The 18,683-nt window shown below is 39.2% G+C and overlaps 1 protein-coding gene and 1 long non-coding RNA gene across 10 annotated transcripts in view; one reads left to right on the top strand and one right to left on the bottom strand.

The window, feature by feature from the left end:
* The window catches only part of EML5 (EMAP like 5), a 209,581-nt gene extending 191,418 nt beyond the window's left edge, over positions 1-18,163 (top strand). For 3 of the 9 annotated variants that reach the window (XM_054530350.2, XM_054530352.2, XM_054530354.2), the window contains exons 32-40: positions 6,266-6,439; positions 7,044-7,252; positions 8,965-9,122; positions 10,967-11,081; positions 12,371-12,559; positions 12,738-12,910; positions 14,862-15,024; positions 15,341-15,444; positions 16,815-17,540. In XM_054530350.2, coding sequence (XP_054386325.2) covers positions 6,266-6,439; positions 7,044-7,252; positions 8,965-9,122; positions 10,967-11,081; positions 12,371-12,559; positions 12,738-12,910; positions 14,862-15,024; positions 15,341-15,444; positions 16,815-17,202 — 1,673 coding nt within the window. In that variant the 3' untranslated portion in view covers positions 17,203-17,540. Of the gene's footprint in view, positions 1-6,265; positions 6,440-7,043; positions 7,253-8,964; positions 9,123-10,966; positions 11,082-12,370; positions 12,560-12,737; positions 12,911-14,861; positions 15,025-15,340; positions 15,445-16,814; positions 17,553-17,839 lie in introns of those variants that run through there. The other 6 variants (XM_024231451.3, XM_054530351.2, XM_054530353.2 and 3 more) reach the window with 6 other exon arrangements.
* On the bottom strand, positions 2,050-11,069 carry LOC134760094 (uncharacterized). The gene is made up of 2 exons (XR_010137008.1): positions 10,945-11,069; positions 2,050-3,323 (listed from the first exon to the last, which is right to left on the bottom strand). It is a non-coding gene; the product is annotated as an uncharacterized LOC134760094 (long non-coding RNA).
* Positions 18,164-18,683: the final 520 nt, after the last annotated feature.

The following is an 18,683-nucleotide window of genomic DNA, read 5'->3' as shown; positions in this document are numbered from 1 at the left end:
AATCACCTCCCATCAGGTCCCTCCTCCAACACTGGGGGTTACAATTCAACGTGCGATTTGGGCAGGGACATACATCCAAACCATATCATCAAGTATCTTGTTACTCTATAAAAAACTTGCGGATTTTTTTAAATTAAGAATACATTATTTTAATGTCATGATTCTGAACTCAATCTGTGGTAATAGTAATGGTTTTTTTGGACAAGCATGGTAGCTCACACCTGTAATCCCAGCGCTTTGGAAGGCCAAGGTCTGAGGATCACTTGAGCCCAGGAGTTCAAGACCAGCCTGGGCAACATAGTGAGACCCTGTTCTCAACACTGTTTTAAGCACTTTAATAAAAGTATAAGCATTTTAAATAAAAGTTTTATTTGACACGACCATGCTTATCAAGTTACATATGTTCTGTGGCAGCTTTTGTGCTACAATGGCAGAGGTGTGTAGTAGCTACAGAGGCTATAGATGACACTCATCTGTTTGCACTGCTTTTTGGTACCCTGCAAGTTCCAGTAACACAATTATAATTCACAGATTTTGAGCGCTATCTGTTATCTCTGGTTATTTTATTTTGGTTTTTAACCAGTAAATCTCCATCATGTCAAGACAAGGGTACAAAAAACAAAAATAGTTTTTGAATATCACACTTTTAAGGCACAGTGAAGCATGGATTGTATTGTAATCAAATGAGATGACAGGCGGGGTATGGTGGCTCACACCTGTAATCTCAGCACTCTGGGAGGCTGAGACAGGAGTTCCGCTTGAGGCCAGGAGTTCAAGTCCAGCCTGGGCAAGAGCAAGACCCTGTCTCTACAAAAAAAAAAAAAATAGAAAAACTAAAAAACCTTGATGATTTTTAGATGAGATGGCAATAAATGTGTTAAAAACAATAAATGAGATGATGGCAATAAAACAAAGTATTTGTTTTTTCAGAGGTAGTAACATTCAGCTATGCCAGGAGTAGATAGCTGAGGCACGGTCTGGGGGCTGGAGGCTCAGACCAGTTTCAGGGGTCCCAAGACTTCCCACACATTCAGCAGTTCACTAGGAGAAATCACAGGACTCAGAGGTACTTAAGGCTTTAGTTTATTACATTGAACAGAAAAGGGAAAAGACATATGAGGTGGAATCCGGAGCATCTAGTTACAGGGTTTCTATGTCTCTCCAACACCCTCGTGCCAGGGGTTACACAGAACCTGCTTCTTCCTCCAGCAGTCAAATCCAGCAACACACATGAGGTGTTTCTGCCTAGGCAAGCCTACTGACGTCTCAGAGTCCAGAGTTTTTATTGGGGGCTGGTCACATAGGGATAAAGACCAGCCTCAACTACCAAAATACCAAACGCCCTGAAGAAAGCAAGTGTTCAGTGCCCCAGGTGGACAAAAGAGCTTTGTCAACATGGAGAACACTTCGGAAGTTCTTACACACTGGCCAAGAGCTAGCCCAGCAAGCAGGCCCTTCTGATGACAGTAACCTTGGGCCTTTGCACTGCTTTTTGGTACCCTGCAAGTACCCTGCTTATATTAAATCTTTCCTGCATAAACTCTGAGGCTGGATCAAGAAACTGGAAGGTCAGTGTGACTGGAGGAAGGCCTCTGAGATGAATGGAGAGAGGGATAGTGGTCATCTCATGCAGGATACTGTAGCGCAGGGAGAAGAGTTTGGATTCATGCTAAGTGCAGAGGCTGTCACTGGAGAATTTTAGACAAGGGAGTGATATGATAGAATTTATACTTTAAGAAAACCACTCTCACTATATTATTGAGAATGTACAGGGGGAAGAGAGAAAATTGGAAAATTAGGGGGCCGTTATAGTAGTCCAAGCAAAAAACAGTTAAGCAGGGTGGCAGGAGTGAATGTGGAGAGAACGAGACAAATATGAGGTGTATTCTGGAGTAAAGCCAGTTATCCTTTCTGATTAATTGGATATGGGCATATGACATAGTGAGGAATCAAGGCCAGTTGTTAACTTTTTGCTTGAACAGTGAGCTAAATGGGATGGGGAATACTTTGAGAGAAATCAGTTTGTCAGGAAGAAATTATCCACAGATATAAGGAGCGAAATTTATTCGACATTCTTTCTTGTACAAATATAAGAAGACTGGTAGATTTGGGGATGGAAAAATAAGGAAGTACTGTCTGATGACTTCCATTTTCTCTGTATCATCAACTGAGATTGAGGAGGTGGGGAATGGGTATTAGGTTGGAACAAGGATAAAGTTTTTAAATTGTCACTTTGCAATGTGGGAGAATAAATACATTAGAAGAGATATGAGCTGGGCGCAGTAGCTCACACCTGTAATCATAGCACTTTGGGTTTTTCTGTTTTGTTTTTTTCTTTTTCTGAGATGGAGTTTCACTCTTGTTGCCCAAGCTGGAGTGCAATGGCACAATCTCAGCTCGCTGCAACCTCTGCCTCCCGGGTTCAAGCAATTCTCCTGCCTCAGCCTCCCAAGTAGCTGGGATTACAGGTGACTGCCACCACGCCCAGCTAATTTTTTGTATTTTTAATGGAGACGGGGTTTCACCATGTTGACTAGGCTGGTCGCGAACTCCTGACCTCGGGTTATCCACCCACCTCAGTTTCCCAAAGTGCTGGGATTACAGGCGTGAGCCACCGTGCCCGGCAGGCCTAGCACTTTGGGAGGCTGAAGTGGGTGGATTGCTTGAACTCAGGAGTTCAAGACCAGCCTGGGCAACATGGCAAACCCCATCTCTACAAAAATATACAAAATTTAGATGGGTGTGGTAGCACGTGCCTGTAGATCCAGCTACTCGGAAGGTTGAGGTAGGTAGATCAATTGAGCCCAGGAATTCGAGGCTGCGGTGTGTCATGATCGCATCATGGCACTCCAGCCTGGATGACAGAGTGAGACCTTGTCTCAAAAAGAAAAAAGTTACCATTGAATACATTAGATATGTTTTCAGTGGACACTATGGGAATATCTTTTGTCTCTGATAAAGTAATTTCAGCCCTCCTAAGACTGCACCTTAAAATTTGATATTTTTGATCCTTAAGGCAATTAAGCAGAGAAAACTCACTCTCTGGTAGTATTTGTAGTGACAGGCAGTTGCCCATCAAACAACTTCAGTGGGTGTCTGCATTTTACAGCAGAGGATAAGGAAATTCCTTAGCACACAAGAATGAAGAGGGAGGGTAGCCTCCGGAGTGTGCTGCTTCAGGAGTTTCATGATGTCATCCAGAACCCAGGGACTTTCCATCTCTTCTGCTCTGCTATCCACAGTGTTGGCTTCACCAATAAGGCTGGTTGCATTTGTGGTCATGAAAATGGCTGCAGTAGCAATTGGAGTTACGTGCTTCCTTGCTGTTATCCAGTGGGAAAGAAGGAAAAAAAATCCTTTTCAGAACCATGACCTAAAAATCCTTCCGTTTAGCCTGACTGAGTCATTTTAACCTGACTTTGTGTGAGGACACAAAGCAAACTGCGAACTGAGAAGATACTAGGAGAATACCATGTGCTGATTGGTTTAAATCTGGGTTATTAAACTAATCACTGAGGTCTGGGTTGGGAGTGGAGGCAGTATTATCACAGTGGGCTCAGACTTATTAGTTGAGCATGCAGTTTGTTTCCCCTGAATCACTTACGCTCTAGGAGGGAGTAGATTCCTGAATAAAACTGGACCCTTGGTAGGAAGAAAGGATGTAATGGATGCTGAGTATGCAGTAAGGAGTTACTCACTACAGAGACGAAAGGGCAAAATACACTTGGCATACCTAATGGCCCATGTTAAAATTTTCTTTTAAAATACAGTTTTTATTAGGCCAGGGGTGGTGGCTCACGCCTGTAATCCTAGCACTTTGGGAGGCCAAGGCAGGCAGATCACCTGAGGCCGGGAGTTCGAGACCAGCCTGACCAACATGGAGAAACCCCGTCTCTACTAAAAATACAGAATTAGCCAGGCATGGTGGTGGGCGCCTGTAATCCCGTTACTCAGGAGGCTGAGGCAGGATAATCACCTGAACCCTGGAGGCAGAGGTTGCAGTGAGCTGAGATCATGCCATTGCACTCCAGCCTGGGCAACAAGAGGGAAACTCCATCTCAAAAAAAAAAACAGTTTTTATTATACTGCATCAAAGGCAAACTAGGGATAAAGAATATCCTTTAAAACTTTGATTTTTGTAAGACCCAATTAACAATTTAAAGAGACACTTATGGCATCTCTATACTGGAAACTAAGAGTGAAAAACAGTAGTGAAAAGTTACTGGGATTGATTTTCTGGAGGGAGCTACATATGGGGAAAAGAGCAAGAGTGGAACCTGGATACTGAGAACAGTGTACCTGTGCTGCCTCTCCCAGCTCTGAGTTGTATTAGGGCAAGTCAGTTATCCTCCCTGAGGCTGAATTCAGGGAAAAGCATACCTACCTAGAAGGTAAGCATTAGAAAATATGCGATGTCCCCAGTAACATGCCTGCCATGATAGGTACTTAATACCTCATGGCCTCCTGGAACAGGAGGAGGAAGAATTGTTTATGTGTTACCCAAGCATCAGGAATGACCATTTCCAAATGATAGAAGAAAATATAATATACTTAATGAACATAGTTTCATCTTTCTTTAGTAACTTCGAGAGGTCCTGAAAATTTGCAGTAATTTTAGTTTTAAATACTGTTACTGATGTAAGTTTAGAACAGTCTAAGTGTGTGGCAATTCCATTACCTTACGTACCTATACGTTTTAAAACATAAATTCTGGTTTCACCTTCTTGCCATCTCCTTTAATTTTTTATAAAAATATGAGAAGCTCAGTCATTGAATTTAAGATTACTTGCTCTTTAAATTTAGATAAATAAAACTTTTAAACTTGTGGCATATTAAATTTGGAGGCAAAGTTAGTGATATTTCTTGAAATTCTATTGTCTACCTCATCACGATTTGGCAAATATAACATGTGAATTGCCTAGAGGTGCATTTTGTAAACATATAAAAATATTTATATAGTATTTATCACTGGCAAAATGTATAGAGTGATCTGGTATATATTTACATTTTAAATTTAAGCCACCTAACATTCTTTATTGAGGTTAAGTTTACCTGTGCCTTGGGGTACTTTGACTTTTAATGAATGAATAATATTTTAATTTTAATTCAATACTTACATTATTGTCATAAATTTTACAAACATAAATAACCTGTTTTATTATATGATAAACTTTTATGTATGTTTCCATGTAGTTTTGATATTTTACATTTGCATAAATCTTTGAACAATTTCTGCTTAATGATACTCTAAGTCTCTGGTTTAATATATTTTAACTGCTTTGAAGAACTGCCAGATTTATCATTGTGTATTACAAATAGCAGATGGTATAAAATATAATCTAAACTTATCAGAATATTTTCTTTAGAGACTGACATTTATTTCTGCATTGAATGATTTAAGGCAGCTTGTCTTAATGTTTCTCTATTTTTAAAACATTTATAACATTTATAATTTGAAGCAAATGCACTTTAGTATTTTTATTGCTTCATTAAAAGTACTTATGTTCTGAGATTGAATTAACTGCTGAATTGACCTATCCATTTTTATAGGGTGCAGTTCATAAAAAAGAAAATATAAAACTATAATTTTTTTAATTTAGGAAATGTAGAGAACTGGGATAATTTTTTAAGCAGCAGAAACAAGCTACACAAGATTAATAATAACCACATTTTTTTAAAGATTAGCAGTTTTATCTTTCTCATGAAATCCTGTGTAAATGTCTTATAAAGTGATATGAACTTAGCTTTTTACCAGATGTCTATCTGTATGGTTGAAAATTTCTTTTGAGATCTATTCAAGTGGTTTCCTATCTACTGCCTTTCTCAATTTGTGTCTGCTTTTCACTTCTCTTTCAGGTAACATCAGTACTGAATGTATACTTGGTGTTTAATATTTATTGTGTAATATTTGTATAGTTCTCCATATAATTGTATAAAGATTAAAAGTATACATAAAACATGCATTTGTTTTGAATTGTTTAAAGTTGAGATTGCCTGATTTGCTTGTCTAAATGCTGTTTTTCCAAAAGTGCAATTTGGAATATAGCCTGAAGAAGTGTTCTATATTTTTTCCTTTTCTTTCCTCCCCACCACCAAAACTCCTTTTCCTTTTTTAAATTTAGTCTTAGTTTTGAGCTGTTCTTTGTTAAGTACAGTTTTTGTTTGGTATACATTTGTCCATGTTTCAGAGATGAATATGCATCAGCTTTAGAAACAAATATTTATAACAGGTAGATTACAACTTTTTGATACTATCTTTATTTAGCTACAGCTCCTTCTATTCACATCTGGGATGCAATGAACAAGCAGACTTTGTCTATCCTAAGATGCTACCATTCAAAGGGAGTATGTTCAGTCAGCTTCAGTGCTACTGGCAAACTATTGCTGTCTGTGGGACTAGACCCAGAACATACTATTACCATTTGGAGATGGCAGGAAGGTAGGATTCTTTTGTGTGTTTGATTAAAAAAAAAAACAAGAATACAAAGGTAGTAGGAATTCTGTATTTAATATTTGTCTTAAAGTTGGTGGTCAAAACAATCATTCAGTGTAGGCCTACGCAATATACTGTACACAGTGGTACTGTAGGTATATTTCACTTTAAAAGCCCAGTGGAACTGTAACCTCACAAAACAGATAAATTAATGAAACCATTATTAGTATTATAAACGATTCACTGCTATTTTCTTCCAGCAAGAAACTGTGTATTTATTTATTATTAATGATTTGATTGGTTTTGGAGATTCTTATGAAAATTATGTATATTTCTAATGATAATCGAAGATCAGCAGGATAATATTACCTACCACACTTTAGACAAAACATTTAAATTATATAAAGAAAAGTTAATGGAGCGAAGATAAGTGAAAAGGACTCGATACACAAATAATTGTAAATCATGTATTGCTAGGTAGTAGAGCAGGGGCCATTGGCCTCTCTTCTAAGCCTTTGTTTTTTGAACTATGTATTTTACATATTTGTTTGATGCTGTTGATTAGCTTGGTTCTTGTAATAACCTAGATAATTTTGTTGTATCTTGTCAGGTGCCAAAATTGCCAGCAGAGCTGGTCACAATCAACGTATTTTTGTGGCAGAATTCCGACCAGATTCAGATACGCAGTTTGTCTCAGTGGGAGTAAAACATGTGAAGTTCTGGACCCTGGCAGGAAGGGCTCTTCTTAGCAAAAAAGGGCTACTGAGCACACTGGAAGATGCCCGGATGCAGACCATGCTCGCTATTGCATTTGGTGCAGTATGTCTCTTAAAATGCACATAGTGTGACTTTGACTACTTTACATTCTCTTGCCTTAGATCATCAGCCACATGAATGTTGTTGAGATGATACTGTGATCTGCTAATCATTACATGCCCTGGTCAAGCATATATTTCATCTTTCAAAAATCTACTTCTTTCAGAAATTAGGGAGCGAAAAGAATGTTAATGAGAGGGGAAAAAGGATTTTTTTTTTTTTTGACACAATATCTCACTCTGTCGCCTGGGCTGGGGTGCAATGGTGCGATTATAGCTCACTGTAGCCTCCATCTCCCAGGTTCAAGTGATCCTCAGCCTCCTTAGTAGCTGAGACTACAGGGCAGGAACCACCATGCTAGGCTAATTTTTCTTTCATTTTTAGTAGAGACAGGGTTTCGTTATGTTGCCTAGGTGGTCTCAAGCTCCTAAGCTACATGATCCTCACGCCTTGACCTCCCAGAGCGCTGGGTTTCCAGGCGTGAGCCACCATCATAAGGATTATGACGAACACTTGATTCCTTGGACTACTGTTATACTCAAAAGCCTTCCTTAATCTTCAATTGTCACCCTAAATATCCTCAAGTTTCTGTCTTCCTAGTAGTTCTTCATAGTCCTGAAAATTTGTCAGAGAGAAAGGTAAATCAAGAAACATGATTTTCAAATGATTTAAGGCGGTACTAGGGTTTAGGATTTCCTTTGCTTTTTATCATTTAACACACTGCTTATCATACAGCTGGAAGCGCTCTGGGCCAGTGTCTCTACTTCGAGGGAAGAAGGAAGTAGTGAGACAGAAGTAAATAGCACAATTCCTGGCCCTGACAGAAGGGTGTTCAGGAGCCCTGCTCTCCTCTCACTTTATTCCATCTCATCTGGACCTGTGGCTTCCAATCCACATCTCTTTCCTTTAATATCCTGCATTGGCTAGGCTGTATAAATCCTTTGGTGCATCGAAAAACTAAGTGGATTTTTTGTTTATGTGAGTATGCAATACTTACAGGAAAAGTTATAATTTTAGAATATTTAAGTACACTTAACATTTTTGAGAAAAAGACCATTGAAATGTTTGTGCCATGTCAAATTTCAGTTGAACATTTTGGGTATTCTTAATATAAGAACAGGCCAGGCGCCATGGCTCAGGACGGGCACAGTGGCTCACGCCTGTAATCCCAGCACTTAGGGAGGCCAAGGTGGGCAGATCACCTGAGGTCAGGAGTTCAAGACCAGCCTGCTGCCCAACAGGGTGAAACTCTGTCGCTACTAAAAATATAAAAATTAGCCGGGCGTGGTGGCGGGCGCTTGTAATCCCAGCTACTTGGGAGACTGAGACAGGAGAATCACTTGAACCTGGGAGGCAGGGGTTGTGGTGAGCTGAGATCACACCATTACACTCCAGCCTGGGCAACAAAGAGCGAAACTCCGTCTCAAAAAAATAAAAAATAAACCCTAGAATTATGGTATGTTAGAACTGGAAGGGAAGAATTGTCTAAAGTTACTCTAGCTAATAAGCAACAGACTTGGAATGGAAAAGGTCCTGACAAAGCTAAGCCTGCAGTTCAGGTTTCCTGACTCGTGAATTCAGTGCTGCTGCCACTACACAATGCATGCTCTTTGTATCAAGGGTGAGGCAGCATTACACATACATAGAAAATTATCTATCTGAACTCTATTTGAACTTTTGATGAGTTTGTCTCCCCCTCCCCCACTCCTTTTCAGAATAACTTGACGTTTACAGGTACCATCAGTGGTGATGTCTGTGTGTGGAAAGATCACATATTGTGTAGAATCGTGGCGAGAGCTCACAATGGGCCTGTGTTTGCCATGTACACCACCCTGCGAGATGGACTTATCGTGACTGGGGGAAAGGAAAGGCCGTGAGTCCTCTTTCTTTTCACAGAATATTTATGCATTTGTGACCTACCTGAGGTTTGCAGTTAATTATTCTAGTTGTTTCTAGGCTACACAGAGTGTCCTCTCCGACCTTCCTCTTCATATGCTTCTCCTTTATTACCTTTTATGTGCCTTCTATTTGATTCTCATTTCTGGTCTTAATTCACTTCCAATTTTTTTCATGTTAGGGTGATACTTTTTCTGAGGTGTGGATAGGTAGTTGTCCTACAAGTTGAGTTACTTTTCTTAATGTCTGTATGCCTGTGTACGTATTTGCTGAGTAGGAGGCCCATGGGGGAATCTGGAGCAAGGGTTGTATTTTGACTGCCTGCTCTCTTTTTGTTCAGAATGGATTCTAAGGAGTAGAATGCACATTGTTGCTTTAGAAAAGGATGAGGGAACTAGAGAGAACTGCCTTGTTTCCTTTTGCTTGAGGCAAATTTAAACTGTTTTATACAAGACCTCAAAATTTGAGAAGAGGTCTCTTCTGAGTGATTTTCAAATCTCCCAACAGTAACCAGATACTTACGATTTGATTTGTCACCAACATATTCATATGCATGTTGAAACATGACATGTAGGCCAGGCACAGTGGCTCACACCTGTAATCTTAGCACTTTGGGAGGCTGAGGCAGGTGGATTGCTTGAGCCCAGGAGTTCGAGACCAGCCTGGGCAACATGGTGAAACCCCATCGCTATAAAAAACAACAATTAGCTGGGTGTGGTGGCGCATGCCTGTAGTCCCAGCTACTCAGGAGGCTGAGGTGGGAGGATCACTTGAGCCTGGGGAGGTCGAGGCTTTAGTGAGCTATGATGGTGCCACTGCACTCCAGCCTGGGTGACAGAGTGAGACCCCATTTAAAAAACAAAAACAAAAACAAAAAAAAATGTGACATATAGGTGACTAAGAAGTACATTTCAATACAGGATTGAAAGAACCCACATGTTAATGAAACACAAGCGCAGAATTTGTGCCTTTTACATAAAGGAAGAATGCACATAGGCATGCTTTCAGACAAACAATTCATCTAGCAGAAAAGGAAGGAATACATTTTTCAGTCCTTCCAGGAGAAAATCCATAAATGGGCTCTATTTCATCCTCCAACACTTGTATTTCCCACGTCATTTACTCCTGCACACCCCCGCTCACTAGAAGCCTGCTAAACTGTTCCAGTGAGATATTTTAACACCTGGTAGGGAATAAATATGCTTCTGTTTTGGCCTTCAAAAATAAGCTCTGGGCCAGTTGCAGTGGCTCACGCCTGTAATCCCAACACTTTGGGAGGCCGAGGCAGGCAGATCACCTGAGGTCAAGGTATTTGAGACCAGCCTGGCCAACATGGTGAAACCCCATCTCCACTAAAAATACAGAAATTAGCCAGGCATGGTGGTGCACGCCTGTAATCCCAGCTACTTGGGAGGCTGAGGGAGAAGAATCACTTGAACCCGGGAGGCACAGGCTGCAGTGAGCTGAGATCATGCCACTGCACTCAAGCCTGGGAGACAGAGCAAGACTCCATCTTAAAAAAAAAAAAAAAAAGTATTATGAGAGAGGATAATGTATGGTAGAGGCTAAATAAAATTATGCTCATGTCAGAAAAGAGAGTATTTCTCAAAATAAAATTCACTGAAACTGGATGTTTATTTTGACTGAGATATAGTATATCCTCAAATTGCCATAGAAAGTTTAGAAGAATATTAGAAGTAAATTATAAATATCAGGGCCTTTTTTTTTTTAAAGGATTCTGCTTATAACTTAGTATTTGTTTATAATAAAAATTATAGTAGCCAATAATAAACACTTACTCTGGCTTGGTTATTTACTTAGGTCAAAAGAAGGAGGAGCGGTTAAACTGTGGGATCAGGAACTGAGGCGGTGCCGTGCCTTCAGGCTTGAGACAGGACAAGCCACAGATTGTGTTCGTTCTGTGTGCAGAGGCAAAGTAAGATGTTCCATGAGCTGATACAGTGCAGCAGAAAACAGAAAGTGGTTATTACTGTGATTCTCTCAGCTTAATGAACAATACTTAATAATGCATAACAATGGATTTGCTTGCCAACATTACTGTGTCTTTGCTGCTTTCTTTGCCAGTTAGCACCAGTGTGGCGCATAAGCTAGGAAGCTATTCTGTCTAAATACCATATGTAAACCTCCAGTATTTTCTAGAATCTGCCAATTCAACAACTCTAGTAGACAGAATTGAAAACCCTTGCCAGTTGACTCATTTATATTAGGACAGTTGTCTCCATTTTTTAAGAAAACACACATTCCCTAGATAAAACGTGTAATAAACAATGGAATACTACTCAGCCATAAAAAAATAATGAAATTCTGTCATTCTTGGTGGCAACATGGATGAGACTGGAGGACATGATGTGAAGTGAAATAAGCCAGGCACAGAAAGAGAAATACATGTTCTCACTCCTGTGCAGAAACTAAAAAAGTTGATCCCACAGAGGTGGAGAGTAGAATAGTGGTTACTGGAGGCGGAGAAGGGGTGGGGAAGGGGGATAGGGAAGGACTGGTTAAAGGATACAAGTTTACACAGCCAGATAGGAGTAATACGTTTTAGTATTCTGTAGTACTGTAGGATGACTATAGTTAAGAATCATGTATTTATGTATTTTCAGGTATTTACAAGAGAGGATTTTGAAAGTTTCCATCACAAAGAAATGATAAATATCTGAGGTGATGGTTATGCGCATTACCCTATGCCCCATAAATATGTATAATTATGTGTCAATTTCAAAATAAAAATTGAAAACTACAACTCCTTTGAAAATTTTTGAGCGTGTTAGTACTTATTAAGTGTATTTATAAATCATATGGATATTATCTTCAGTCTGCATATTAAATTGTAGTTAAGCTTTTACTTTTTAACTAAAAAATAAATTCTGTTACTTTTTTCCTATATCCCACTGCACTTACCCCAGTTTGGAAATCCTAAGATTATCAAATAAAAACTTTGATTATTGAAGAATCCAGGTGTACTGCCACAGAAAAGTTCTATTCTGTAGCATGGACTCTAATATGTAATCTAGCCCAGTGTGCTTACAGATGGATGTGTGCCTGTAGTCATAGAAAAATTTGCATGAGCTAATGACTGCCTTGCTACTAGATTAGCTCAAAGCAAAAAGTTCTCTGAAAGCAGGTCAATAGGGTCATTTTTATATTATGAAGAAGAGCAGCTGTTGTACTACATTCAATGTATTGGTCCTGCTTGCGTTTCAGGGCAAGATCCTTGTTGGGACAAGGAATGCTGAAATAATCGAAGTTGGAGAGAAAAATGCAGCTTGTAATATTTTAGTTAACGGTCATGTGGATGGGCCAATCTGGGGACTAGCAACACATCCTTCCAGGGATTTTTTCCTTTCTGCTGCAGAAGATGGGACAGTGAGACTTTGGGATATTGCTGATAAAGTAAGTACAGATAATTTTTTTAAAAGAGGTTACAACTTCTAAAAAGAAAAGTTGGAAGTTCTAAATTGCTAGTACTTAAAGAACTATCAGAATTATGTTGAGAATTTTGAGGGGAAACTGGTATAATTTAGAAGTACTTAATGTTGTTTCCTATGACTCTTTTTTTTTTTTAATGCAGAAGATGTTAAACAAAGTGAATTTGGGGCATGCTGCTCGTACTGTGTGTTATAGCCCTGAAGGGGACATGGTGGCTATTGGAATGAAAAATGGAGAATTTATCATTTTACTAGTGAGTTCTCTAAAAATATGGGGAAAGAAGAGAGACAGGAGATGTGCAATCCATGATATCAGGTTAGTGAACAAATGGAATAGAGTTTCTAGTATATACTTAACTTCCATTTGTAAAATTTTCCTTAGCCATGCCTTCAAAAAGAGGTCCCCAGGGCCTGTAGCATTTCCCGTATTATAAATTGTATGCTAAAATACGGCTGTTTGTATACTACTTAATTCTTCTTGCTAAATTATAAACCCACTGGGCACCAACCATGGTGCCTTATAATAGCAAGTACTAGTAAGTAATGTTTGATGAATTCATGTTAACACTTAGCCATGTCCATTAAGTTTATCCCGCCAAGAGGTATCTCCCACTGTAATACAAGAGAGCCATCTGCCCTTCAAAAGTTGTCACCCTGGAAAACTAAAGTTGTGATTCCAAACATATCTTCTCTTAATAACCTCAGTTTGGGAATATGTAGTTCATTAATTTAATCAATACCTATTGATTAAATGTTCCAGAATCCAAGTTAATTTAAATGTTTCTTAAACCTTTGTTTTTCAGTGCTTAAGCATTTTTCAACAGTGGCTACCATTTACAGAGTACTTCTATGTGATCAGTAGATAAGATTATTGAATCTAGGTCTGTCAAAAGCTTGTACGCTTTTCATCAGTAAAATCCTTTTACAAATGAAACCTTCCTCAGAACTTCAATATATAAAACAGTAACAGTGGCTTCCCTTAGCTTTTACATGTCTCTGTCTTACCTCAATAAGACTCATGGGCCATTTCAAGAGACTGAATTGTCCCATATGACTCCAAAGATTGCTGGGCAAATAGCATTTCACTTTGTCTTTTAAATAAGTAAGTTCTTCAGGCCGGGTGCGGTGGCTCACGCCTGTAATCCCAGCACTTTGGGAGGCCGAGGCAGGCAGATCGCCTGAAGTCAGGAGTTCTCGAGCAGCCTGGCCAACATAGTGAAACCCCATCTCAACTACAAATACAAAAATCGGCCGGGCATGGTGGCAGGCGCCTGTAATCCCAGCTACTCAGTGGGCCGAAACAGGAGAATTGCTTGAACCGAGGAGGCGGAGGTTGCATCATCGCACTCCAGCCTGGGAGACAAGAGCGAGACTCTGTCTCAAAAAAAAAAAAAAAGTTCTACCAAGATTCAAGTTGTGTCATTTCACCTTAATAACTAGAGGTTAGTTAAGCTGGGCTGTGTTCTTTGCTTAATATTAAGACAACGTTTTTTCCAGATGGAAGAAAACTATCTTAATGAATTGTTAGCTTATTAATTATGTAATGCTAATGGCTTTTAAAAGCTGAGATGTTCTGACTGGGTGTGGTGGCTTACACCTGTAATCCCAGTACCTTGGGAGGTCAAGGGGTAAGGACTGCTTGAGGCCAGGAGTTTGGAACCAGCTGGGCAACATAGTGAGACCCCACCTCTATTTAAAAAATTTAAAAAAAATTTTTTTTTTTGAGATGGAGTTTTGCTCTTGTTGCCCATGCTTAAGTGCAATGGCACAACATCGGCTCACCGCAACCTGTGCCTCCCCGGTTCAAGCGATTCTCCTGCCTCAGCCTCCCGAGTAGCTGGGATTACAGGCGTGCACACCACGCCTGGCTAATTTTGTATTTTTAGTAGAGATAGGGTTTCTCTATGTTGGTCAGGCTGGTCTCAAACTCTCGACCTCAGGTGATCTGCCCGCCTCCCAAAGTTCTGGGGTTATAGGTGTGAGCCACCAGGCCCGGCCTAAGAAAGTTTTTTTAAACCATTAGATGTTTTTAAAGGAATTGAGAGATGACAATTGAGGAAATATTTAAAATTGAAGTAAAATATAAAGCTTCCTTATTTCACGTAACCCAATCTCAGTATACATAATCAGTTGTGTCTGTCAGGTAAATCTATTTGAGGCCTTATCACACATTACTTTTAAGAACTAGAAAGGAAAAGTCACAGATCTTAAGTATTTATAATACTTCATGTGGTCTAATACTTTTTACATGTTTTGTTTTGATTCAGATTTAGTCCGGATTCCCGGTATCTGGCAGTAGGTTCTAGTGAGAACTCAGTGGATTTTTATGACCTAACATTGGGCCCCACTCTTAACAGAATCAGCTACTGCAAAGACATTCCAAGCTTTGTCATTCAAATGGACTTCTCTGCAGACAGCAGTTATCTCCAGGTACAGTACCAATACTATATACCCAGGTGGCAAGTTCTTCTGCTTTTACATTTCGTGTTAGTGAATGCATTTTAAAGTTCCTGAGCTCCAGAGCTCCAGCTTCTCAACTCCTCCCTTTGTACCTTCTGACCTACAGCTCCCCTTTCCTCCCCCACTTATCAGTGCTTTTCTCCTCTAAGTTTTTGCAGTGATCTTTGGCATACTTAATAATGTTAGACATGTAAAGCAAGTAGCAATATGCTAGTATTCTGTAAACCCCCTGTGGATTTTGTCTCTCACCTAATGGAATTCTTGTCCCATTTTGATCTGATGAAAGGTTTCTAGTGGTTGCTATAAACGGCATGTCTATGAAGTGCCTTCAGGAAAACATCTTATGGATCATGCCGCTATTGACAGAATTACTTGGGCTACATGGACTAGGTAAATACTTATATATTCACAAGGCAAGAACTGACTTTGAAGGCCAGTTAGAAAAATTGGAAAATCCTATTTCTGAACTGTTAGAGCCATTCCACTAAGGAATAGTAATTGAGTTTCAAGTTTTTGTTACCATATTTTGAAATGGTATGTTCATGTTGGGACCCCTTTTTATTGAATATAATTCCATGTTTTATCAGTTTCCATGATTTATCAAGTTTTTTTTTTTAAGGAAATCAAAGTTTTAACTTTAAAGATATCCTGATATTTTTCTTAACACTAAATTTAATGACTGGCAAAAAGGTATTGGGTGCTGTTAAGCAACTGTTATTCTCTATCTAAAGGAATGCTATCTTGAATCTATCTGAAGTCAAAGCTTCCAAATTTCTTCAGATTTTCTGGCTGTATGACAGGTAACCATGACTATCCATTTTTTTGGTCAATGAAAAATGCCATCAAATTCCTGTATCAGCCAGGCATATAGCGGCTCATGCCTGTAATCTGATGCAGCAGGCCGAGGTGGGAGGATCACTTGAGCCTAGGAGTTTGATACCAGCCTGGGCAACACAGCGAGACCCCATCTCTGAAATTTTTTCAATTCCTATGTCATAAGTCATTTTTATTTTTGTAGAGATAGGGATCTCACAATATTGCCCAGGCTGGTCTCAAAACTCTTGGCCTCAAGCAGTCCTCCTGCCTCAGCCTCCCAAAATGTTGGGATTACAGGTATGTGCTGCCAGACCCAGCCAAGTAGCACTTTTAATTTGAAAAATAGTTCTATCAGTTTCTGGCTGGGCGCGGTGGCTCAGCCTGTAATCCCAGCACTTTGGGAGGCTAAGCGGGGGTGATCACCTGAGGTCGGGAGTTCGAGACCAGCCTGACCAACATGGAGAGAAACTCTGTCTCTACTAAAAATACAAAATAAGCCGGGCATGGTAGTGCATGCCTATAATCCCAGCTACTCGGGAGGCTGAGGCAGAATTGCTTGAACCCAGGAGGCAGAGGTTGCCGTGAGCTGAGATCATGCCATTGCACTCCAGCCTGGGTAACAAGAGCAAAAACTCCCATCTCAAAAAAAAAAAAAAAAAAAAAAAAACAGAAAAATAGTTGTATCAGTTTTCATAAAGTACTACTTTAATCTTAAAAGGATTAATCTAGAAACCCTTTGAATTATAAAATTTCATTTTTAAAAGGCAGGAGTTGATATCCTGATGAAATTCAGGTCTCCAAACAACTTACCTTACCATAATTTACTTCCTGTATTTTAAGTAACATGATAGGGTACTTAGAGATTAATTGCCAAGAAACTTTTTGAATATAGTCAACCTGCCCGCACTTGCTATAATGAGTTTTCTTTTGTTCCTTCCCTCTAGTATTCTAGGAGATGAGGTTTTGGGAATCTGGTCCAGACATGCTGAGAAAGCTGATGTCAACTGTGCCTGTGTATCTCATTCAGGAATCAGTCTTGTTACAGGAGATGACTTTGGCATGGTTAAGTTATTTGACTTCCCATGTCCAGAAAAATTTGTAAGTTTGTGTTTTGTTTACTATTATCAGTTTACTCCTAATTTTGATGTCTTATCATCAGCACTTTTTCCCATATATTTAAAATGTTTTGTCCTAATTTCTAAGTTTTTCCCCAAACTTTCTAAATCTATTTACTTTGAAATAAAAGCTATTAGAAACAAATCTCCCTCGAGTAATACCGTCTTTGGTACTATCCTACAAAAAGCTGTAATTAGCTTTTCACCAAACCTGTAATCAGTTATCAAATTTCAAATGCTTTTCCTTAGAGAAAAATTGTCAGAGTACCTGGAGACATCTGACTGCCCACACAGCCTGGTTTTGCAGATCCACTACTCACGCTGAAAAAGTATTCTAATGACTGGCTGCGGTGCTAACTCCCTACTCTCTCCACAGCTCTTGTGATAGAGATTATAGTTCCTAATAAGAGCCTTTGACTTCTGTGTGCACCAAATGCCCTGAGCTTTGTCTGTCATTGTTTTTTAGGCAAAATACAAAAGGTTCTTGGGTCATTCGCCCCATGTGACAAATATTCGATTTACCAGTGGTGATCGACATGTTGTTAGTGCTGGAGGTGACGACTGCAGGTTAGTAACTTTCTCAGCCCTTGAAGAGCAGACTATGTTACTAGTTAAGAGACTTAATACAACAACTCCTACAGCTTTGGTTTATGAAATCAGCTAGTCAACATTAGTAGAAGGTAGTATAACCAGATGGCTCTTCAGAATCTCATATTTATGCAAATACAGAATAAAAGGAGTTAATGAGGAAAAATATTACACGTGTAACTTGAAAGCGCAACTGAAAAATATTAAACTGTTATGAAAATCTAAAAACGTAATTAACTCCCTGCAATTTTCTTCTCTGACTACAGCTTATTTGTCTGGAAATGTGTACATACGCCTCACTGAGAGATGCTGAGATGACTACACAAATTAACTGAGACCAGAATTACAGAGAAGAAAAACCAAAACCCAACCCTGCATGGTCAAGTGGTGCTAACCCAAGACTGTAACAGGGAGAAATGCCCAGAATCATCAAAATAGTGAAAGACTGATCTGTTCAAAATATTTGCTATATGCACTGGGTATAATCCATAATCCATACACTGCCAGATAATGCCATTTCAAGGAAGGATCGAATACTTGATGGTAAAGGCCAAGTCCCCCTGTATTGGGAAGTGTGCGATTTCGGCAGACCTGCTGGGAAAATTTAGGGTAGGGCACTCTTTACAGAAAAACTCAAAAACCCAATTTGGATAATTTTCATTATCTTTTTAGCAAAATGGTTTAGTGTTTCTATTTTATTTTCAAGGTTCATTGTTTAATGAAATATTTTATTCTTGCATTTCCATAAGGAAAGGGAAAGTCATGATCATCCTAAAGGATCACAGTTTTTAAAAGGCAAACATTTTCCCTAAGGAAACAGACACAAGCTTTCCTAGAGAATATGATGTTTTTTAGGCATTAATAAGGTCCTTTTTTATAAAGGACACTTTTCTCGTAGTAGTTTTGAATTCAGGAACAGATCCAAAGTTAGCAGTATATGGCTGCTACATTTCCTTTTCATTTTCGAGCCATCAGTTTATGTTCAGACGCCATCTCTGTAATCGCACATTTAAAACATAACTGTAGCCTCACTAATGGAAAAGTAGTATGATGAACAATCATTCCCAATGGTGTACAATGTAAAGGTTTTAGGGAGCAACAGTATTTAAC

This window comes from Pongo abelii, chromosome 15 (assembly GCF_028885655.2).
Source record: "Pongo abelii isolate AG06213 chromosome 15, NHGRI_mPonAbe1-v2.0_pri, whole genome shotgun sequence".
In the NCBI taxonomy this organism is placed as follows: Eukaryota; Metazoa; Chordata; class Mammalia; order Primates; family Hominidae; genus Pongo; species Pongo abelii.
Note: the sequence above shows the minus strand (reverse complement) of the source record. Positions and strands in the feature narration are given on the sequence as shown.